Source organism: Pleurodeles waltl, chromosome 12 (genome assembly GCF_031143425.1).
Source record: "Pleurodeles waltl isolate 20211129_DDA chromosome 12, aPleWal1.hap1.20221129, whole genome shotgun sequence".
NCBI lineage: Eukaryota > Metazoa > Chordata > Amphibia > Caudata > Salamandridae > Pleurodeles > Pleurodeles waltl.
Genome location: NC_090451.1, coordinates 32,255,705 through 32,279,194, shown reverse-complemented (window position 1 = coordinate 32,279,194; position 23,490 = coordinate 32,255,705). Strand labels below are relative to the sequence as shown.

The 23,490-nt window shown below is 46.1% G+C and overlaps 1 protein-coding gene across 6 annotated transcripts; it reads left to right on the top strand.

Moving 5' to 3' along the window:
* LOC138267897 (spindlin-1-like) lies at positions 1-21,549 on the top strand. Of its 6 annotated transcripts, none has more exons than XM_069217153.1 (7): positions 1-293; positions 2,475-2,618; positions 4,173-4,362; positions 5,237-5,281; positions 9,529-9,782; positions 13,557-13,790; positions 17,254-21,549. In XM_069217153.1, exons 3-7 carry the CDS (start codon positions 4,343-4,345, stop codon positions 17,457-17,459), a joined length of 759 nt encoding a protein of 252 aa, XP_069073254.1. In that variant the 5' UTR covers positions 1-293; positions 2,475-2,618; positions 4,173-4,342; the 3' UTR covers positions 17,460-21,549. The 6 variants fall into 6 exon arrangements, with proteins under 6 accessions (XP_069073254.1, XP_069073255.1, XP_069073259.1 ...); XM_069217154.1 differs by having other exon boundaries at positions 6-293; positions 4,173-4,495; XM_069217158.1 differs by lacking the exon at positions 4,173-4,362 and having other exon boundaries at positions 6-293; positions 5,240-5,281.
* Positions 21,550-23,490: the final 1,941 nt, after the last annotated feature.

Here is a 23,490-nt window from a genome sequence, read left to right as displayed (position 1 = left end):
TCGTGGGCGGGCTCTTCCTGTAACCAATCACCGCCCCTGTAGCATGGGAAGCCGCCAGCCTCCGCCCAGTCCCCGTCGCCTCGCCTGTCGATCAGTATAACCCGGCGTCCCCATTGGCTGCTTCGGCCGTGACTCGCTGAGGGCGGTTGGCGGCCTCGGTGCACCGGAGCCGGTGGGAGCCGAAGGTGGAGTCCGCGGGGGCCGGGGCGTGTACACCCGCGGGCGGGAGGTGAAGGCGGGGGCGTGTCTCCGACACCCTGAGGGGGCCGGTGTCTCTCCTAGTGCTGGAAACGGTAAAAACATTATTTTTGTATTTAAAAAAACCGCCACCGAAGAAACCGGCAACGAAAGGCGCTGCCTTGGTTCTGTTTGTTGCGCCATGTGTGAGAAGCGAACAGCCCTTTAAGAGCTGCCTGGGTCACGGCACGCGCCGCAGAGGTCCCTGTGTACCGTGCGGGGTAGCTCCGGGGGTTCATGCTCGCGCAGCCGAGAGCTGTGTGCGGCCCAGTAACGGGCCGGCCTCGGTGTCGTCGCATGGTGGTTAACGTGCCCCTTCCCGGGCCCAGCGTGCGCTGCTACCCGCAGGCCTCGCAATGCACTTCATCAGTCAGCTGCGTGCACAATGCAAGGGTGCTACAAAGGGGTTCTGGTATCGTTACGCGTGTCCGTGCGCATTATTACATTATTGGTATAAATATATTTATATTTCACACAGTGGTGGTTATCACTTTGTAAGAAGCGCCTTCCTCTGAAAAAACTTTTTAAATCAGCCCACGTTTGCTCATATGCATGGATTTGCACGAAGTTTGGCAGTTTATTAGTTCAGCCATCTAACCACAGGTTTCATAGAGCCTCATGTGAGGGGAAAAAAGTAAAGGGGGTGAAAAAAGAAGTGTCTCCTATTTTAGCTCTTATGGGAAATTTTGCTCACATTCACAGGCCGAATCCCTAAACAGATTTACAACGAACGTGCCACGAAAGTAGAACTTTACTCAAAAAAGCTTCCTTTCGTTAGGTTGATATAAATCAGTTCAGCAGTTGTTGCGCTAATAGTGTTTAAAAAAGTTGCTGAGTAGACTTTACATAGTTAACACTCTCCCTTTTTTGGGACTTGTCAAGAATTTCCAGTGTTCTGGACAAAAGAGGAAAGGCTCTGTAAGGGACATGTACCTAGTTCAGAAACCCAGTGTAAGATTTGTGAATCCAAAACAAGTAAAAGAAAGGAAAGCCTGGCCAGAGGCCAAGCTCTATGGCCCAACCCGTGCACATCAGTCACAAGTCAGGGTGTGTGGCCAATACTCTTTGTGCGCAGCATGGGTTGGCTGCCACCACCAGCAAGTTGGGTGCACGGCCTTGGCCACAGGTGGGGATTGGGCTTCCCGCAGTGTGATGGGTGCAGGGCCTGGCCAAGCTCTGCACCCAACTCATGTTCTGCACGGCTGAAGGCCCTGTGCAGTGGAGGTTGCCTCCTGCACCCAACCCCCACAATGCAGTCTGAATTGGATCCCATGCCCAACGGCTACAGTGCACGGCTACAGACCGTGTGCAAAAAGGTTTGAGTGCCCACAGCAGGTTGGGTTCAAGCCGTGCGCAGCAACATGGAATTTCAGTGGTTTTACTCGTTTGAGCTAGAACCATAACACAGTTTTCACTGAATATATCTGGCATTCTTGCAATGCATGCATGTTTGTTGGTTGTTAGATACAGAGTTAGCAACGTTCAAAACCTGCCTACAAATCATAGTTTACCTCGTAAACATTTGTGAAGAGACGAGCAGAGTGCCTTTGTTTCCTCCCTGGCATTTGCCTCAGGGTGTTAGGCTCCAGATAATATCCAGCCATAATGAGGCTTGAACAGAAAGGCTGACGGGCCCTTATGTGAGACAGTTGTGTGGGGACTAGCGGGAACTGAAAATAATAGACGTCCCTTACCCCCCTGCAGGTATGCTGCTCTGAAGGTTAAGCAAACAATACGTGGATGTGTCGTGAGACACATTCAGCATATTTACTGAAGCCAACCCAGATGTGGTTCAATAATAGTTGCTGTGTCTGTCTGGACCCATCTTGTACAGCCACCAGACCGTCTGTGGGGCCAGAGGAGTGCTCTCTGGGAGGACTGAGGCTCAGGGGTGGGGAATGTTATAAGTGCCTGTGGGAGGGAGGACCAGTTTCATAAAAGTAATTAACATTGTTGACGTCATAGGCTATGACATGAGTGAACATAGGGCTGGGTCTTATCACTCACTGCAGAACACAAAATAATAGCCTGTGTTTAACTGGGTGAAAGATCGGCATGACTCAATACCTCTTGTTGAATAGGTGGAGACATGAGTTGGTAACCCTAGCTGAATTGAACAGCATTAGTTATAGGCTGCGTCCCAAGGGTTCCCATGTGTTCAGAGGTGGATTGTGTCTGAATTCTGTGGGTCTCTCAGTTCCAGTAGAAATGAATTATTGGAATTTTGTGCCTCACAGGACGTTAAGTTGAGAGACAGCTGCATGTCGTGTCTGCTGGCTGTGCCTTGGTTCTCAAGTGGGAAGTCGTAAAGAAGACTTACCACACACCGCCTGTCCCTGGGTCATCTGTGAATCTCTCCCTCTTGGAAATCGAAAGTGAAGGTATTAACATCTTCTATAGATTTTCTAGTGTGGTGTAACTACCTCATATAGATTTATATTTTATAGTGTACTCTGAAAAATAATAATATTGGAATTAACCGTGTTATAATATAGCCATAGATTGTATGTCCCAGTGTTACTTCTTTGTAACTGAAATCCATTAAATAGGTTCACGGAGACCCTCTATTTTCACTTGCCCCACGTTCTGTAACTAGAAGCTCAGGGCAGCTTTGCTTGCAGAGTGCAAGGTGATACTAGCCCCAGTGACTGAGCATTCACCCCGCAGTGTGCCCTAGTACCAGTACATGTGTGTCGGAGTGGCTACAGCCACAGGTCAACTCCTGACTTCTGCTTCCATATCACAGACAAGTTCCCTTTCCTCTACACTTGTCTATGTCTCCTCTCTCTGCCTTGCTTTTGACAGTATTATTTAACCAATCAGCTGCCTCTCCTCATCTGGTCCGCATCACCTGCAAGCTTCCCATTGACTGTCCCTTCCTGCACATTGCAGCTGCTGTCTTATGGATGTCATTGTGAGTTGTTCATTTTGTTTTCCTGCTCCCACCTATGTGTTGACTTGTTTCTCCTTCCTGAACACCAAGCCCGCCATGTTGTGGAGTCTGTGTTTTTGTGGCAGTGCCATCTCAGAGCTCCTGATGCCCTCCCCCCCCCCCCCCCCCCCCCCCTTGTGTTTTTCTATTCTCCCCCTTCTTCTTTGATGTAATAGGACTGACAGTGTGAGACCTGCACCCTGAGGGAGAAACTGTACACCAAGATGTGGAACATACACCAAAAAGTGACTTTGAGATTAATCTCAAGGTGATTTGACTTTGGTTCCTATATCCAACCTCTTAGTTTCGCCAATGTGACAGACCTTTAAATTGGCGAAAGTTGTCTTGTTCCCCAGACTTTTTGTGTGGATGTAGACCTCGTTTACCCCCTTGAATGATGTCCTTTCTAAAGTCTAAATTCATTTTCAGCCATTGGCCACCTAAGCCCTTATCCCTGACCTTTACACTTCTTAGAAAGTATCTTAACTTTCTCTTGCTGTAACTCAATATATCCTCCGAATACAACTCTTTACCACTTCCCCTGCACCTAAGCATCTGTTTAACCCAAACCCTTTCTCTACCCTAAAGCTGATGTTGTTCTTTCTCTACTGCTGTCCTCAACAATCTGCCAAACTGAACTCCTTTCTCTACCCTTGAGGCTGGCACTGATCTTTTCCTGCTCGTCTCCCCAACCATCTAATGGCCCAAACGTCTTTCCCCAGCCCTGAAGGTGGCACTGATCTTTCTCTTCTGATGTCTCTGTACCTAACATTACTCCGTTCCCTACTGGCAGCCAGCGTTACCCTACCCTTTTCATAGCCCTAACTTGCCTTTATTAAACCTATTCATATCTGCATGCTAACTCCTACCCTTACCCTTTTCCTTAGCACTAATTCTATTCTCTGGTCTGAGTTTAACATTAACCCTTGTGTTAACATGAATACCCCTTTCTCTCCAGTACTTTTTACTCCACTGCTATTATAGTTCTGTTTTTTTCCTCCAGATTGTTTGCCCACCCCTTGCCTTGGAAGAATATGATATGGTTCCACATGTTGCTGTACCTCCACTGGTCCTGGTCTCCGGGGAAATCAGAATAACTGTTCGAATCCAGCTACCAACCTGAAAATGCATTCCTAGAGGGTTTGACAACCCGCACATCTCCCGGTCACCCTCATGAACATGTGCCATGTTTGGTAACCTTGTGCAAAAATCTAGGAGGCTGGCAGGTTTGCCAGATTCACTAGTAAGCTACGAACAAGGCAGCCGCAGTTGAAACACTCGCAAGACCAGGGAAGTGTCAGAAACTGGGCTAGCACCTCGTGATGGTTAAATGAAGTTAAAAACCTGATAGATGAGACTGAAACTGGTAGACTGAGAAGAGGCAGGGCCCAAACTGGGACTAAAGTTTGTTGAAATGGGCAACAACAGACAGACTGGTTTAAGGGTTCTAGAAGCAGGCAAAGTAGAGTAGAACGTGTTTAAAATTGCGACAACAAGGAACAAGAGCTTACAAAAAGGCATAAATATTTCATGAAATATTTCAAGTAAACAGACATGTCACATGTGTAGAGAGAGGTGTGTTGTGTACTGTGTGAAATTTCAAGGCACATCAAACTGACGACTAAATCAGCTGATCTACTAGTTATCACCGGTCCTTTAGGCATCCAAAGCAAAACAAAAAACTGCTTTCTTTCTTTAGTCTGTTTTCTTTGACCTTCTTCAAATATTTATGAAAGCAAAGACCTCGAAGGGCTGTAGGAGTGTGGTGGGCCAAATAATCAAGTCTGCGGCCCAGGGTCTGTGCAGTCAGATGCTCATCAAAGCAAATACCTTGTATGGTTGAAGGCGGTGACAGAGCAAACTTTACTCAGCTCCGCAGCTGCTCTCTTTCCTGGGGGCCTTGAGCTCTCCCTGTGCTGCAGGTTATGTGCTACAAGTTGCCTATAAAGGGAGCTCTTTTTCACTAAAAGCCCTATTTTATTGAATCCGTTTTAGAGACTCAAATACCTTTTGTAAACCTGAAATCTATAATACATACATGACGTTTTAAACTTTATTTTTTCTCAGCAGAGTGAATTACTTCAAGTTGGTCATGGCTCCACGAAAGTTAAGGTATGTTGAAAGATAATCTGCTATTATGCAGCATTTTTATGGCAGTTACATTGGGGACAAGCTGGGCCACTCCCAACTGTCTGACTTTGGGGGGGGGGGGGGGGTACTCTTATGTAGTTACCATAGTACATTCTGTTTCTTAGCCTAAGAAAAGCTGGGTTTGGGGGGAGGGCGCTGTTGTGCACAAAACCAAATATTTACCTGTTTTCAGGTGATCTGGGTTCACCAGAAGAAATTGAATCATAAATAAGTTTTTGAACATTTAACTGAGCAGTTCCACCATTTTAAGTGTTTCATCTACAACTTATCCCTTCTTGTTTAACAGTACCACCTACCGTAGGTAGGTTTACACCACTAAAACGATGACGTTTAACTAAAGTCACTCAAAAATATTTAGCTTGGTATTTTCTCCCCAGTAATACAGATTTTTAAAATAGATTTGTCTTTTAGAAACGTTCTTGCCATTTTTGTTCTTGCTAGACATGCTGTTGCACATTCATTTGGGGTTTGAATATTTCATCAATGCAGTAAGTGCCACTCAGTTCGAAATCTGCAACGTCACAAAGTTTCTGAATATTTTTTAGCCTTGTGCAATTTCATTTGTGGATATAAGTTCTGCACATCTGGGCGATGTATTCCTTATTTTACTGTCTTCTCCTCCACCAGCCATTTCCCACCACACAAGTGGGAGAGAGAACATTTGGAAGTGTATGTCGAGGGTCGTGACGCGGGTGGCGTTACGGTGACAGAGCACTAACCTTGCGGAGGGTGGGGCAGCTGACCGCACACAGCAGTGTTGTTGTACTTGTAGTGTCACAAGTTCCTCGGGTTCAAAGAGATCCTCTGTTCCTTTTGTTGTTTGCCAGAGTGCAGTCAGCCTAGTGTCCCTGTCTAAGTTTTTAGGTTTCCGATTTCATATAATGATCTGATGCGCTGTGGTAGCTGCAGTCCCTGTCTGTCATTTCATCATGATCTGATGCACTGTGATAGCTGTGGTCCCTGGCTGTCATTTCCTAATGATCCGATACACTGTGGTAGCTGCAGTGCCTGTCTGTCATTTCCTTATGATCTGATGCACTGTGGTAGCTGCAGTCCCTGTCTGTCATTTCCTAATGATCTGATGCACTGTGGTAGCTGCAGTCCCTGTCTGTCATTTCCTAATGATCTGATGCACTGTGGTAGCTGCAGTCCCTGTCTGTCATTTCCTAATGATCTGATGCACTGTGGTAGCTGCAGTCCCTGTCTGTCATTTCCTAATGATCTGATGCACTGTGGTAGCTGCAGTGCCTGTCTGTCATTTCCTAATGATCTGATGCACTGTGGTAGCTGCAGTGCCTGTCTGTCATTTCCTAATGATCTGATGCACTGTGGTAGCTGCAGTCCCTGTCTGTCATTTCCTAATGATCTGATGCACTGTGGTAGCTGCAGTCCCTGTCTGTCATTTCCTAATGATCTGATGCACTGTGGTAGCTGCAGTGCCTGTCTGTCATTTCCTAATGATCTGATGCACTGTGGTAGCTGCAGTGCCTGTCTGTCATTTCCTAATGATCTGATGCACTGTGGTAGCTGCAATCCCTGTCTGTCATTTCCTAATGATCTGATGCACTGTGGTAGCTGCAGTCTGTGCCATTTCATCATGATCTGATTCACTGTGGTAGCTGCATCCCTGTCCATATAACATTTCCTAATGATCTGATGCGCTGTGGTAGCTGCAGTCCATGTCTGTCATTTCCTAATGATCTGATGCGCTGCGGTAGCTGCAGGCCCTGTCTGTCATTTCCTAATGATCTGATGCACTGTGGTAGCTGCAGTGCCTGTCTGTCATTTCCTAATGATCTGATGCGCTGTGGTAGCTGCAGGCCCTGTCTGTCATTTCATCATGATCTGATGCACTGTGGTAGCTGCAATCCCTGTCTGTCATTTCCTAATGATCTGATGCACTGTGGTAGCTGCAGTCTGTGCCATTTCATCATGATCTGATTCACTGTGGTAGCTGCATCCCTGTCCATATAACATTTCCTAATGATCTGATGCGCTGTGGTAGCTGCAGTCCATGTCTGTCATTTCCTAATGATCTGATGCGCTGTGGTAGCTGCAGGCCCTGTCTGTCATTTCATCATGATCTGATGCGCTGCGGTAGCTGCAGGCCCTGTCTGTCATTTCCTAATGATCTGATGCACTGTGGTAGCTGCAGTCCCTGTCTATAATTTCCTAATGATCTGATGCACTGTGGTAGCTGCAGTCCCTGTCTATGTCATCTCCTAATGATCTGATGCACTGAGGTAGCTGCAGTCTTGGTTTGCTTACATTGAGCCAGGTCAAAGCTCCAGTTAGTAACAGAAAGGCCTAGGACTGGAAAGTAGTGGCATGGAGTGAACAGGCAGAGTGGGGTCAGGGCACAATTCTTTGTGTCTGAAGGATCCGGATTAATGCTCCTTAAGCTTTCAGTTACCTGAAGTGATGTGTTCTGAAGAGACCGCGCAGTGGTATCTGGCATGTCTGTCATTAAAAACAAGGGAACATACTGTAAAATAAAGCTGCTGATGGCACGTAAGCTCTTGGAGAATACACTTCATCATGCTGCAGCTCGCCCTATATATTAGTGGAAATGAAGGGCCTGGAGGCGTCTTGGAGCTGCTGGGAACAGAAGGGAAGTAGTGAGAGGAACAACAATTTACAGAGACAAAGAATCTAGAATATAAAGGCAGGAACTTATTGATTTAAAAACAAAAAAAAAAAAAATGTTTTTTTAAAGCGTTCTTAAAGAAAGAAGGCCTGTGCCTCACTTAAGGGAGGCAGAAGCGAATCCCACGATTTGGTGGTGCAGACAACAAAGCTTCTGCCACCCCAGCGTGACTTTATACTTTTGGGAATTACCACATTGTTGGCCAAAGAAGAGCGCAGAGACCTGGGATGGAGTGAACCATGAACAAATCCTTTTGAGGTAGTCGGGATCTGAGTCATGGAGAGCCTTGAAGGCAATACGCAGCGCCTTAGAGCAATGTTCTTCCTTACTGGTAGCCGGTGGAGCTGGCTTAGGGCCTGCAATGCACACTGATGTTTACAGATCCCATTCTGCAAAAGCTTGCAGTCACTTAATGATACGGCGGTGCTTAGCCGTGAGCCATGGCAGAGCTGTTTACAGCAGTGGGTTTAATATATGGGTCTGGGAGAAATGTGTCTAGACAGCAACTTCTAGAATAGCTTTGTATGTCTAACACTAGGGCATGAACAAAGATTTGTAAAATTGTAGGAGCATTCAGACCGCAAGATGTTCGCCAGCATGTATAGAAATAAGTGTATACAAAAACACCAAAAAAAACATCCAGGAGAAATGTTCACACTCTACGGCGCCTTCAGTAGAGGATCCAGCTAGAATTTGAAGATTAAAAATGATGGACACATCTGACATATGATTGATCCTGGTCCAGTTTCAGCCTTTCAGATTTGATCCTGACATGCCATGGACTATGCCAAGCTCCAGGAATTCAGGAGACTTACTAGCTGCACCGTGACTGAATGTTAGCACGTCTTGTCCTAGGTGAATGTTACGCAACTAGCTTTCCCTCAGTTCTGCTGCCCATTATTAAGTGTTAATGCTAAAATTTCATTGGTTTTCTCCAAGTGACGTGAATGCAGTGCTGCTGAGGGACCCCATTTCATGCATGTTACCTTGAGGCAGTAGGGTCATTTTAACAGCAGCACATTGCCTTTTCGAACTTTAGACCACATTTCTTCTCAGTCTGAGGGCTCCACAGTTTTCTCGTGTTCGATTATATTGGCTAAAAAGCCAGACATGGTTGTGGATACTGCATTTCATGACTGACTGCTCCCCAGGCCTAACAATCAATCGTAGGATGGCTATATAAAGGCAATGAGATTTGCAATAAAATGCATTTTTTTTTTTTTTTTTTTTTTTTTTTTTTAGTAAGACAAGCAAAATACTTATTACAGAGATATTAATATTATACAGATCTGACAATTTTTAATAATGTACTTCAATTTCCTATTACCGCATGAAAAAAAATGTTGATGAAACATGTACCAGCTCACTCCAGACCTACAAAATTTCAGCATTTGTGTGCTCCTGATTGGATTGACAGGAGACCTTAAACGAAAATGCATTTACAAGCATTTTGGGAGAAAATCACACTTCTCAGTCTCTCATTCACAGGGACATGTCACAGGGGTAGGGAACCCATAACTGTTCCACGTCATAGCTGACCATTCTCTCCCTTACCTCACAGGAATCGCAGCACTGAGGATCCGGAGGATGTCGTTGGGGGCCTGCAGATGTCCAGCCTCATTGGGGAGAGAGTACAACACGGCTGGCAGGAAAGCAATGGAAAAATCAGTCGGTGGAAAGGCTTGGTGCTGGATCAGTTGGAAGTCAAGCCCGGCCTGTACTTGGTGATCTACGATGGCTTTGACTCTGTTTACGGGATTGAGCTCTTTACGGACAAGCGGGTGAAGAAACTGAAGATCATCCCTAGGAAACCCTGTGAGTACAAACCCTCAGCACACAGGGGTCTAGCATTCTGCTGCACAAGACAGTTCTTGCATCACTTCTATGAACTTTGAGATTGGCACATACATATACTGTAAATTTTGTAATGTAATGGATTGATTAAAATATATGGGAAGATCTACGGGGAAGCCACTGATTAAGCTAACCATTCTGTTAGGCAGGAGGTGGGGGTGTTGTGGGGTGGAAGTCATCTGAGCACCTGGAAACAGTTTTTAAGGACTGATGCGAGACTTTTGAAGTTATAAAATCCGCTGCTGACAGGCTTGCTGCTTTTGAGTGAACGGCAGGGCGCTTCTGCAATTCTCTCAAAGCGACAGCGCCATCACCTACCCAGGCTGCCTGGTGGCCCATGAACAGACCACGTGAGGGGGTGCTTTGTCCGCATACATCGTCTCCTCTCACAAGCAGGGAACCCCAGAATCTATAAGGGAACAAGCTTTGCGTTCACTATTTGTGGAGCTCACTCTGGTCCTCGTCTTTGCAGCTTTCTGACACCACGAAGTTGTTCTAGGGCTCCATAAATAAAATTAAAATGCAGCAGTGAATACTAAAGGTGGCTAAACGTTCCCACGAAATGTGACATAAAAACACATCTCTTTGAAGTGTGGATATTGACATGCGGTTAAGCCCGCTGACTCGACCAGTCTGTCAATTTGCAGGCATGCTGCAGTCTGTGCATGCTCCAGCTTTTCAGTACCAAAATTGAATGTATTTTTAAATATTGCCCAGATGCTCCGTAACACATCTCTCTTGTGAATATCCTTCCACAGATGCGCCTTCGAAGGTGTGCTGACAGTCCCTTTAACTGACACACAACACTTCAGAATGTGACAGATTGACAACCCTGCTCTTACATTTTGTCCCTTATGTACTGCTGCATGAGCTGTTGTCGTGGTGGTCCTGAGATGTACACACACAACTTGGTTGAGAGAGATGTTTTGGAAGATGTCTCATTGTAGGAAGTTAGCTCTGTATGTACTATTTCAAAGTAAGAAATAGTATGCACAGAGTCCAAGGGTTCCCCTTAGAGGTAAGATAGTGGCAAAAAGAGATAATTCTAATGCTCTATTTTGTGATAGTGTGGTCAAGCAGTAGGCTTATCAGAGGGTAGGGTTAAGCATTTGTTGTACATACACACAGGCAATAAATGAGGAACACACACTCAGAGACAATTCCAGGCCAATAGGTTTTTGTATAGAAAAATATATTTTCTTACTTTATTCTGAGAACCACGGGTTCAAGATTTACAAGTAATACTTCAAATGAAAGGTATTTCACTCAGGTATCTTAGGAACTTTGAATCAACACAATATCATGTACAGTTTTAGCAAAAAATGGCAATAAGCTATTTTAAAACTAGACAGTGCAATTTTCAACAGTTCCTGGGGGAGGTAAGATTTGGTTAGTTTTTGCAGGTAAGTAAAACGCCTACAGGGTTCAAAGTTGGGTCCAAGGTAGCCCATCGTTGGGGGTTCAGGGCAACCCCAAAGTTACCACACCAGCAGCTCAGGGCCGGTCAGGTACAGAGGTCAAAGTGGTGCCCAAAACGCATAGGCTTCAATGGAGAAGGGGGTGCCCCGGTTCCAGTCTGCCAGCAGGTAAGTACCCGTGACTTCGGGGGGCAGACCAGGGTTTTTTGTAGGGCACCGGGGGGGGGGACACAAGTCAGCACAAAAAGTACACCCTCGGTGGCATAGGGGCGGCCGGGTGCAGAGTGCAAACAGGCATCGGGTTTGCAATTGGTTTCAGTGGGAGACCCAGGTCTCTTTTCAGCGAAGCAAGCAGGCAGGCAAGGGTGGGGGCGTCTTTACCAGGCGTCGGGTTCTTTGAAGCAGGCAGTCGCGGTCAGGGGGAGCCTCTGGATTCCCTCTGCAGGCGTCGCTGTGGCTACTCACGGGCTCGCAGTCGCCGGGGAGTCCTCCCTGTAGTGTTGTTTGTCCGCAGGTTGAGCCGGGGGCGTCGGGTGCAGAGTGGAAAGTCTCACGCTTCCGGCGGGAAATGTGGAGTCCTTTAAAAGATGTTTCTTTGTTGCACGTTTCAGTCTTTGTGGAACAGGGCCGCTGTCCTCGGGAGTTCTTGGTCCTTTTAGATGCAGGGTAGTCGTCTGAGGCTTCAGGGGTCGCTGGACCCTGGGGGACGTGTCGCTGTTGCAGTTTCTTTTTGAAGTGGGGACACAGGCCGGTAGGGCTGGGGCCAAAGTAGTTGGTGTCTCTGTCTTCTCTGCAGGGCTTCAGGTCAGCAGTCCTACGTCTTCAGGTTGCAGGAATCTGGTTTCCTAGGTTCTGGGGGTGCCTAAATACTCAATTTAGGGGTGTGTTTAGGTCTGGGGGGTTAGTAGCCAACAGCTACTAGCCCTGAGGGTGAATACACCCTCTTTGTGCCTCCTCCCTGAGGGGAGGGGGGCACATCCCTAATCCTATTGGGGGAATCCTCCATCTGCAAGATGGAGGGTTTCTAAAAGTCAGTCACCTCAGCTCAGGACACCTTAGGGGCTGTCCTGACTGGTCAGTGACTCCTCCTTGTTTTTCTCATTATCTCCTCCGGCCTTGCCGCCAAAAGTGGGGCCGTGGCCGGAGGGGGCGGGCATCTTCACTAGCTGGGATGCCCTGTGGCGCTGTAACAAAGGGGGTGAGCCTTTGAGGCTCCCCGCCAGTTGTTACAGTTCCTGCAGGGGGAGGTGAGAAGCACCTCCACCCAGTACAGGCTTTGTTACTAGCCACAGAGTGACAAAGGCACTCTCCCCATGTGGCCAGCAACATATCTGGTGTGTGGCAGGCTGGCAAAACTAGTCAGCCCACACTGGAAGTCGGGTATGTTTTCAGGGGGCATCTCTAAGATGCCCTCTGGGTGTATTTCACAATACAATGTACACTGGCCTCAGTGTGCATTTATTGTGCTGAGAAGTTTGATACTAAATTTCCCAGTTTTCAGTGTAGCCATTATGGTACTGTGGAGTTCGTGTTTGACAGACTCCCAGACCATATACTCTTATGGCTACCCTGCCCTCACAATGTCTAAGGTTTTACTTAGACACTGTAGGGGCATAGTGCTCATGCACATATGACCTCACCTATGGTAAGTGCACCCTGCCTTAGGGCTGTAAGGCTTGCTAGAGGGGTGACATATCTATGCCATGGGCAGTGTGAGGTTGGCATGGCACCCTGAGGGGAGTGCCATGTCGACTTAGTCATTTTCTCCCCACCAGCACACACAAGCTGTCAAGCAGTGTGTCTGTGCTGAGTGAGGGGTCCCCATGGTGGCATAAGACATGCTGCAGCCCTTAGAGACCTTCCCTGGCATCAGGGGCCTTGGTACCAGGGGTACCAGTTACAAGGGACTTACCTGGATGCCAGGGTGTGCCAATTGTGGAGACAAAGGTACAGGTAAGGGAAAGAACACTGGTGCTGGGGCCTGGTTAGCAGGCCTCAGCACACTTTCAAATCAGAACTTGGCATCAGCAAAGGCAAAAAGTCAGGGGGTAACCATGCCAATGAGGCATTTCCTTACACTCATTATACAGAATTTGCAGCCACACATGGGCCACAGGCCCTTTCAGCCTGCCACCTTCCCGTCTGCGGTAAAACGTTTGGTGTAATTTCATCACCAGCTTTAAAAAATGCATGCCCTGCACATTTCCTGCACAGTTTGTAGCACTTTGTCCAGACTCCGTTTCTTCCCTAACCCACTGTTTTTGAGTAGACGTGTGCAAAATGTAGTGCCTTAAATCTCTTCTATATCCACCTACAGTTCACTCCACCCCAGAGGAGGAAAGCAAAGCAGAAGAGCTGGTTGGGAAGGCAGTGGAGCACGTCTTCGAGAAGGATGATGGAAATAAAGTCCAGTGGCGCGGGATGGTGCTCTGCCGTGCACCGATCATGAGCACCTGGCACTACATCACCTACGAGAAGGATCCCATCCTATACATGTACCACCTACTCGACGATTACAAGGAAGGTGACCTGCGTATCCGGTCAGACCAAGGTAATATGAGCATCATCCTTAGGCTTTGGTGTTCAGTCTCGCTCTTGCTGTCTGCAGCTCTGGTGCCCTCAGGAAGCAGTGTCCAGCCACCAGTGGGCACCAGTGAGACTGTGCACCTCAGGGCCACCTCTAGCCCATGGAGGTGCTACAGTGCGGGTGAGGGGCCATTATGTCCTCCTCTCTGCTCAAGATTATTTTTACAGGCACTGCACAGGTTTTTAAGGGAGTTATTGGTTTTGTTATGAGCTTGTTTTAAGTAAGAGTTTCTGTTGATTCACATTACATCATTCTAGTATTTCTTTTGTAACGCGAAAGCTTGTGGCCGTCCATTTCATAAGAGCGATAACTCCACCCATCAGTGCTTTGCGCTCGGTGACCTCTGAAGTAACTACGGCAGAGAACGAGGTGGAGCGAGCACAGGTGAGGGCATCAACATTGATTGACTCTCCAGTAAGCGGGTGGGCACCCAGCCGTTGACTAGACCTAGGAGCGCTCACACGTCCACCCTGTGAGAGTGACCTTGTGGGCACTAGAAATACCTTGAGAGAGAGGCAGGATAAAGGGGGCAATGCAGGGCAAACACAGGTGAGATAGACAATAAGTATAGATCGTCCATCGCCTCCGAGGGATTTCATCCATTTTTGGGCTGGCCTGTGGCTGGTCCGGGTAGTGAATTTATCTGTCTCATCAGACTACTGTTTTTTCATGAACTGATACATAAAATACAAAGAGGGTGTTGGGAGCACCAGTCTCCAGCCATTGGTCCGTTATATTGTCGCTCACATGTTGCTTCGGCCCACCACACGTACATGACTGGAGCCAGAAACACTTTTATATTTACTGCATGACAAACCTGTAGTGCCTCACGTGGCTATTTCACCTAATCATCAACTCAAACATATTGTAACTATATCATGATGCAAATATCAAGAGAACAAACATATCATTTTTTATCTTTTTAGATTAATATTGATGTTTAAAATGTTGTTTACAACTGTTTTCAATATGTTGTTTTGCTGTATTATGTTTTCACTTCATTATTTTTGTTACTGTGAACTTTATTTTTGGTATTATAGTAATATGTTTTTGTTTTTATTTGGGGATTGAATTTGTAGTTTTGTAACTATACATTAATTTGTTTTAGTTGATTTAATTTGTTATTTGTTACAAGTTCAGTAAGCCTTAAAATAGCTTCATAAATTTTAATTTCATATTGTGGGTTTTATCAACGGTTTGGGAGGGTAGCGTTTTGTAAAATGATATATTAATTAATGTTAATTGATTCATATTATGTATTATGTGTGTACATGTTTAATTAGCAGAGTTTGCTGTTGAGTTGGGGGTTTAAGTGTTTAGAGTTTAAATAAAAAAACATGATATTGATTAATACGTTTAACTTAACCCCTTTGTTGCCAGGCCTTTTCCCCCCCTCCTGTGCCAGGCCTTTTTTTGCCTATTTGGAATAGTTCTTGCTTAGGCCCTCATAACGTTTTGTCCACATAAGCTACCCACGCCAAATTTGCGTCCTTTTTTTTCCAACATTCTAGGGATTGTAGAGGTACCCAGACTTTGTGGGTTCCCCTGAAGGAGGCCGAGAAATTAGCCAAAATACAGTGAAAATTTCAGTTTAAAAAAAAAAAAAAAATGGGAAAAGGGGGCTGCAGAAGAAGGCTTGTGGTTCTTTCCCTGAAAATGGCATCAACAAAGGGTTTGCAGTGCTAAAATCACCAGCTTTCAGGAACGGGCAGACTTGAATCAGAAAACCCAATTTTTTTACACAATTTTGGCATTTTACTGGAACATACCCCATTTTTTTTTTTTTTGTGTGTGCTTTCAGCCTCCTTCCAGTCAGTGACAGAAATGGGCGTGAAACCAATGCTGGATCCCAGAAACCTAAACATTTCTGAAAAGTAGACAAAATTCTGAATTCAGCTAGGGGTAATTTTGTAGATCCTACAAGGGATTCCTACAGAAAATAACAACTAAAAAAAAAAAACATTGAAATTGAGGTAAAAAAAAAAAAGCAATTTTTCTCTACGTTTTACTCTGTAACTTTTTCCTGCAATGTCAGATTTTTGAAAGCAATATACCGTTATGTCTGCTGGACTCTTCTGGTTGCGGGTATATTTAGGGCTTGTAGGTTCATCAAGAACCCTAGGTACCCAGAGCCAATAAATGAGGTGCACCCTGCAGTGGGTTTTCATTCTATACCGGGTATACAGCAATTCATTTGCTGAAATATAAAGAGTGAAAAATATCTATCAAGATAACCTTTGTATTTCCAAAATGGGCACAAGATAAGGTGTTGAGGAGCAGTGGTTATTTGCACATCTCTGAACTCCGGGATGAATTACAGGGCATTTCTCAAATAGACTTTTTTTTTACACACACTCATATATTTGGAAGGAATAAATGTAGAGAAAGACAAGGAGCAATAACACTTGTTTTGCTATTCTTTGTTCCCCCAAATCTCCCGATAAAAATGATACCTCACATCCCATATTTTGACAGAAAACGGAGGTGTTTTTTGCAAAGTGCCTACCTGTAGATTTGGCCTCTAGCTCAGCCGGCACCTAGGGAAACCTACCAAACCTGTGCATTTTTGAAAACTAGAGACCCCCTCCCCTTGCGTGAAATTCACGAAGAAAAAAAAACTCCCTGGTGTCTAGTGGTTTCTGTCCCCCTTGGGGGCAGAAATGGCCTAAATATAATTTGCGCCCTAGGGGAGCAACCCTTGCCTATGGGGTAGCTCCCCACCTCTAAAAACAAAACAAAAAATGATCCCTGGTGCCTAGAGGTTTCTGCTCCCCCCTGGGGCAGAAAAGGCCTTTAAAAAACAAAATGCCCCCGCGAGCGACCCTTGCCCTGAGTTGAGAAATCAGTCAAAAGAGGTTTGGTGGTATCCAATTGTCAGAACGAGTTACATTAGGTTGGCTTATTCACAGATACACATAGAACCAGGGAAACCACACCAAGTCGCAGGTTAATTGTTCTGTTGATCTCTTAGATGCCACTCGGTGGTGGAAAGCAAGAGGACCCCATATATATCGATCTCTGCTGCAAAAACTGAGTCTTCTGCCTAAAGGGTGTTAGTTTGTGGGTAGTTCTCTGCCTTTTTTGTATGAACACAATCTATAGTATTGTTGGATTATCTAATCTAATTTAAAAATCTCATGATTGTACATGCCCCTCAAAAGAACTGGCAATATAATAACCATAATCACTAGTGTGGCCTGCTAGGACCTCTAAAGAGTATCTGATGTTTTGTAGAGTAGTGGGGGATCCAGCGGTTGTGAAGATTTGCATTTGTTGCATTAATACTGTGCCTCCCCAGTAGCCACTTCCAAAAATCAGGAGACTTGGCGTGGAAACATTGTGTTGTTCCAAACCCCACAAATAAAAGCAACTTTCTTCTTATGTGCACCCTCTATTATTTATTATTTTAAAATGTTTTTCTTTTCAGAAAACAAGCCTCTGCTGCCGCCAGACCAGGGGTTTTCGGAGGAAGAGGACAGCTTCGTTGGCAAGCCAGTGGAGTACGTCAACGAGAAAGGAGTGAAGAAGACTGGAACGTTTATCTACCAGGTCCCAGCCAAGTCCACTGTGTACTTCATCAAATTCAATGATGACTTTCACATCTATGTCTATGACCTGGTCAAAACCTTCTAAAAAGTGGGCGCCTGGTGTAAGCACGCAAGGCTTTTTATTAATAGAGCTGGCCTTAGAAAAGACAGATCTTAAACCAGTCTTACCAGGGGCTTCTCCAAAGTCGGTGATTGTAGACTGTCATTTCTCAGTTGAGCTTGTTTTGCCCCAAGATGCTCTTGACGCACAAATCTGCTTTTCAGTCCTTTTAAAGAGGCAGAAACAGTTGCTTAAAGACTGCAGGTAAATGTTTTGGATGCTTGTGCTCTGGAGTATTGGGGTAAATTATGTGGCTGCTTGCGCTATTCACACTGACTCGGTGTGTTTGCTCTATAAAGTGGTCAATGTGCAGAAGCGGAGACAAGTCTTCGATCGTTGCAGCCTGTCACCTTTAGCCCCACACTTGAAAACAAACGTGCACAGCTGCTTTGAGAGTAACTTCCAGTTTATTCTGAGATCTTGTTTGAGAAGTGTCCTTTTTGCATGTCGCTTTATGCGACAGGAATTAAGTGTTAGTGGTTGGGACGGCAGGTGGTTCTGGTCACTTCATCCACCCCCACCAGGACAATGACTTTACACAAACCCAAAGCATCAGTTACCTGCCACAATCCCCAACAGAAATGGCTTTGGTGTATGTGTTCCACCACAGTCAATAGTCTGCAGAGGCCTTGAACTGTGGAATTACAAATTGAGGGCTTGGTAAACGGGAGAAAACGCTTATTTTTTTCAGTGACTACTCGAGACTGCCAAACGCCAAGGCGCAGGTGTGGTGCTGTGTCCTAGTTAATTCAAGCAGGTAAAAAGGTCAGTGTGAGCCACACTGACCATTTGTTAGTGCTGCTTACTGGATCCACACAAGAGCATGTCTTAGCAGAGCTGGCAGCAGGTCACTTGGCCAGCTCTGGACTTTCATCTCCCTCGTGCCCCCCCCCCCCCCCCCCCCCCCGCAGCGCAAGGGAAAGAGCTGTTTACCAACTAAAACTTGTGTTTTAGAGGGTAAGGTGGCATCTTTCCACTGAATCTTCATCAGCAGACATTTAAAACTGTCCAACACAAACCCTTGGCAAACACCCCATAGCACTGTAAATCCACAGTTGCCTTTGTTAGCATGTCCACTTGCTTAGGGTATGTGCATGGAGCCAGCCAGTGCTCCGGAAAGGCATGTTATTCCCTGATGGTCTCTTCATGGCAGCCAGTGTTAAAGCTTTATTTTCCATAGTGGAAATTCTCTTATATTGGAAATGATTGAGGCGTTACATTTAAATCAAAGCAGGGTGTCCAATTAATCACAGGGTTTTTATATAGCGCCAGCTTGTCACCACCGGGGGTCTCCAGGCGCCCTAGTAGAGCTGTGTGTCTTGTCTTGCTGGCCATGGTGGTCGAAGATCCAGGTCTTCAGTTGCTTTCTGATCGCAGCGAGAGAGGGCGCGGTGTGAAGATGGAGGAGGCTGTTAAAGTTCTTTGCGGTGAGGCAGCCGGAGCGTCCCCTGGAGCGTTTCCGGCGAATGTGAGGGACATGAGTCTGAGCTAGGTTGGCTGAGCAGAGCTCTCATAGGTAGGTGGAAGGATAGGCGGCTGTTGAGGGGGCGGGTCCTGTCTTGTGAAGGGCCTTGTGTGTGTGATACCTAAGGTTTGCAATCCCCTTCCCCGGAAAAAGATCAAGCAGGCTGGCTTGTGTCGGGGGAGATTTCCACTGAAGGCACTTGGGATTTGCACAGGCTGTAGAATGTGTTTAATTTTGTATTGCTAAATATCCAGAGATTACTAGTACTCTTGTAGTTTGCTACGTATCGCACTGTCCTAGCCTTACAAAGATGCAGGACTATAGTGTAAGGCTTATGACCCGATCTTTTCCTCTCGCCTCTGACATAAAATCAACAGCATAACGCTGTCAGAGATCTCCTTATAGAAACCTGATGCATTCGCTCCCAGCCAAAACTCCAATCAGCACGCCCAACAAATCCTGTTTCTTTCAGGAAAAGCACCGGTTTCTAGTTCATTCCGTTAGTAAAGATGCTATTTTGCCTGGGAAAGGCATAGAGTTCCTTCCTATCACAGTGATCTGTCTGGGCAGCTGCAGAATTGTCTTCTGCGTCCTCTCCTACATTTGTTAGAAGGTGACCTCTAACCAGTTACCTGCAACTCTGCCTTGAGCTGGGTACTCAAAAGGGCTTCTGTGTGAGGCTGCTTGTCACTCCATCAGTGTGAGTTTCTAGACTTGGAGCTGCAAGAGAGAGATTGTGCTGGATTTGTCATTGGTTAATAACTTCGCGCATTTCTGAGCAGACAGTTTTACTTGCACTCAGTTTAAAGGTTACAGGCGAACTTCCAACAGGCAGTTGTTGAAGACTGTCCTCCGCAGCAGAATCTTAAGCTGTAGAGAAGGTGACTATTGTCCTGTTTCTTCATTCTGTTAAGAGAAGCTTTTGGCACAAGTGTCAGTTTGGAGGTTCTTTTCATTGGTGTCACTAAACTTTGGGGACCAGACAGTTGCCTGGGGCTGAGGGCCTATGAAAATACTGTGCTCCAAGGCTGATATTTCTTAAATAGCCAATTAAAGTTAAACATATTATTTCTTAGAGGCTGGTAGGACTGTGCCTTAAACTTTGGCCTTTCTCTAGTATATGGCCCTTCTAATCTAGCTGAGTAAATAGGAAAGATTGGAAACTGCTAGCTGCGAAGCAACGCTTGGTTCTATTGATGACTGTATCTTAGGTGTTAAAATCTGACAGAGGGCTCGGTGTGTGGGTACCTTAACAGAAATAAATCTGGTTTAGGCTAAGGTGTTTGACTTGTGAGGAATTATCAGTAACTTGAGTGGATCCCCACTTCATAGCAAAGCACATCCCAGCATTGAACAGGCAAATGAGTATTCTTTCCTGTGTACCCTCAACATTCCTTGACTCGCCCCTGGTCAGAGTGATGACAACAGTGTGATAATGGGAAAGGCTCGTGGTTCCAGTCTCATGCACTAGTGCTCCTGTTAGAAGCAACTTCAAGCATCTTGGGGGTGAAGTTTTAGAGTCCTAAGAGTGAACTACAGAGCATTCTGGAAGTACGCTTTAACCCGACATAGGCCAGCATTTTGGTACACCTCATCATTTCTTGAAGACAGCGGATGGGGAGATTGGCAATTAATTTCTTAGCCCCAAAAAGAAGAACTCCCTCGCCCCCTTCCAGGGCTTCTCTACCGGGGTGGGTCAGAGCCAATTTGTGCCAAAAACGTCCTGTGGGTATTCGTTCGCACGAGCCCCGAGGTAGTTGTAGGCACCACTTAGGTTTGTTTCTTTTAGGGCATGTGTGATCTTTGCTTCCATGTCTGGAGGAGCACCTGTCCCACAAAGCCCCTCGCCACGTTTGTACCGTTTCCTGTTCCTTGTGAGACTTTAGAGCTTACCGTGACCATACCGAACAGTTCCAGTTTTGCTACCAAAATGTAAATGAATGGTGCCTTGTGAGCAGCTGGCATCCTAAAGCAAGCACCACTCCTGCTTTAAGAATACGCATGGATGCCGACCTCCTGTTCGAGTGTAGTGTGTGACGTATGCTGACAATGCCTATAAACAGATTTAAATAAATGTTTTTAAAAAGCGTACAAATGGGGAACATAGCCAGTACCTGGTCTTGCGTCACCCGTGTGAAACCTCTGAGCGCATCAGTGTTAGGAAACACAACACTCACATTGGGTGTGGATCTGCTGCACTACATTCTGTTCTCTGAAGAGCCTCAGTATGGTCCAAGGACTTACTTGTAGGTATCCGCTCTTAACTACACCTACTGCAAAGAGTCGTTGACTCCTCCCCTGCCTACTCGCTCAGAGCTATGGACAGAAGCTTTGTGAACAACACTCTAGCAAAGACGTGAATGTGAGAAAGCAGGTAGTTTTGGAAGTATCCCTGTTTATCAATCCTCGAGTACTAGTCTCTGCAGCTGCGATGAATGGAGAGGAAGCTGGAGCTGTGTTCACGACCAACCTCTCCCTATTTGTAACCTTTTACACACTTATGTGCTACCTTTGCATCTCTGTACACATTCTTGATGAATTATTTTGTTGCGTTGTAAGATTAGCTACGACTTGCAATAAAAAAAAAAAACTTTTTTTTTTGTTTCCAAACTGAGCGCGCACTGTTTTTTATTTAAATGAGTGGAGTAAGTGACTGGGGATCGGTGGTACCATAGCATGGGAAAGGTCAGACTTATTTGTAGAGCCGCACCAAATCACCCTTCCCCCTTGTGAGCCTGGTGCCAGCTGCAGCTCTTCCACAGCACCTTGGGCACTGACCAGATGATCTCACATTGCTTGACTGCGCTCCTGCTCTAGTAGGGAACCTATACAGCTATTTTCATGCCAACAAAATACCTCCCTCCCAGGCTTCTGTGCGGTCCAACTCCCAGTAGTCTGTCAGAGATCCTCCTTCCTGACCCACAGACCTGCCCAATATTGCTACTAGGGTTTCGCACACCGCTTGCCCGAAGTACCCATTCCTTTGGTGCAACCACGCTTGCTTACTTATCCAAGACCCACATACGAGCTCTCTTTATGCCATATTTTACTTCTGTTAACTCAATTTCTTGCTGTGACATTTTGTAATCTTCCAAACCTTGGTACTGTGCTTCACTCCACCCAGAAGTGCACAGGTCACCTGCATAAAACAATCAGACGTCTCAAAATCTCGTGTCTGTAGACGTATTACAACCATTCTTCTACAAACACACCGTTATTCTTTGTGCCATTTACCGCAGTCTTATTTTCCACTTTTTATACTTTCACACCTTTAACAACAAAAACTTGTTTGACCTCTACCATCCATCAAATGGCAGCGCTCAGGAAGAAATGTTCAGAAGCCCCTAAGCTAACAAGGGCATTGTTGAATTCCTAAGAGTAGCCCTGTCGCCATACTCTGTCACTTCAGTGTCTGGGTCTCCACCCTCCACCGACAGGAATGCAGTCCGTACACCTCCACTGTCTGGGACAGATGTATCCATCCTCTGTGCCATGCTATACTAGGGGCCTTAAAATGGATTCCACTGGCCCTGGTCCTCAAAGTCACTCAGTCCTACTACCATATATCCGCCACACAATCATTACACATGCACGCTGTCTCACACAACTACAGAACTTTACACAAGTAGTGCAGACTGCAATCTCCTAGACACACGGGGGGGAAAAAAAAAAAAGGTCTGCTCACACTATGATCCACAAAAACCCAACATGTTGCAAATGCCACTATATACCAAGGGCCTGGATCATAGTCCTATCCCTGTTAAGAAGTTATGAGGGCACACTCGGTACATCCTTCCAGGTCACACCTCCAATTATCAGGGACAATCCTTCAAGCAATCTGGACACACGCTAGGTTATCATGATGCCAGGGCCAACATAAGTTCCAAATATCAGTTTCACATGCAGTCGGGCACGCAAATTCTTCTCCCATTGCTTCCTCAACTTGTGCGGCCCAAGCTTGCATGCCACCCCATCCCTGAAGGTGACAGTCTCCAAGCTGCAGCAGCGTTCAATGGGTATGGTCCATCCACCCCCAGCTTTGCGGGCCACTCCACAATTCCAAGAGTAGAGCCCCTTCCATCAAGCTTTCAGACTGAACTCCAAGAGCAGAATCCACGCATCCTTGGTGGTGATTCAAACCCGCATGCTCCGTTCTCGGGTCCCACACCTGCAGATGCACCATTAGCAGTCAGCTTGGACCAAGGCAGCTGCTGCTTTAGTAAGCAAGGAAATGGGTCTTAAAATGAATGGGGGGGAAGCGGAGGGGTAAAAAAAAATAAAAAAGTGAAGGTTAGAAGGCGCTTCTACTGGCCACCACCAAATGACGTCCTTGTCAAAAAGTCAAACAACTCACGTGCAAGTCATAGATTTGTGTAGAAAATCTCATGGTTACTTGGTCAAGCAGCTTATTCTTGTTGTGCGTGCAATGAATTCCTCAAGTGTTCACCCAGTGGCTGAAGGTTGGCTTCAGGTGGGGATGAACAAGATGAGGCGTCCCAAACATGAAACTCCCCTTCAACCCGCCATCCCCTCGGAGGGGGCAACAGCAGA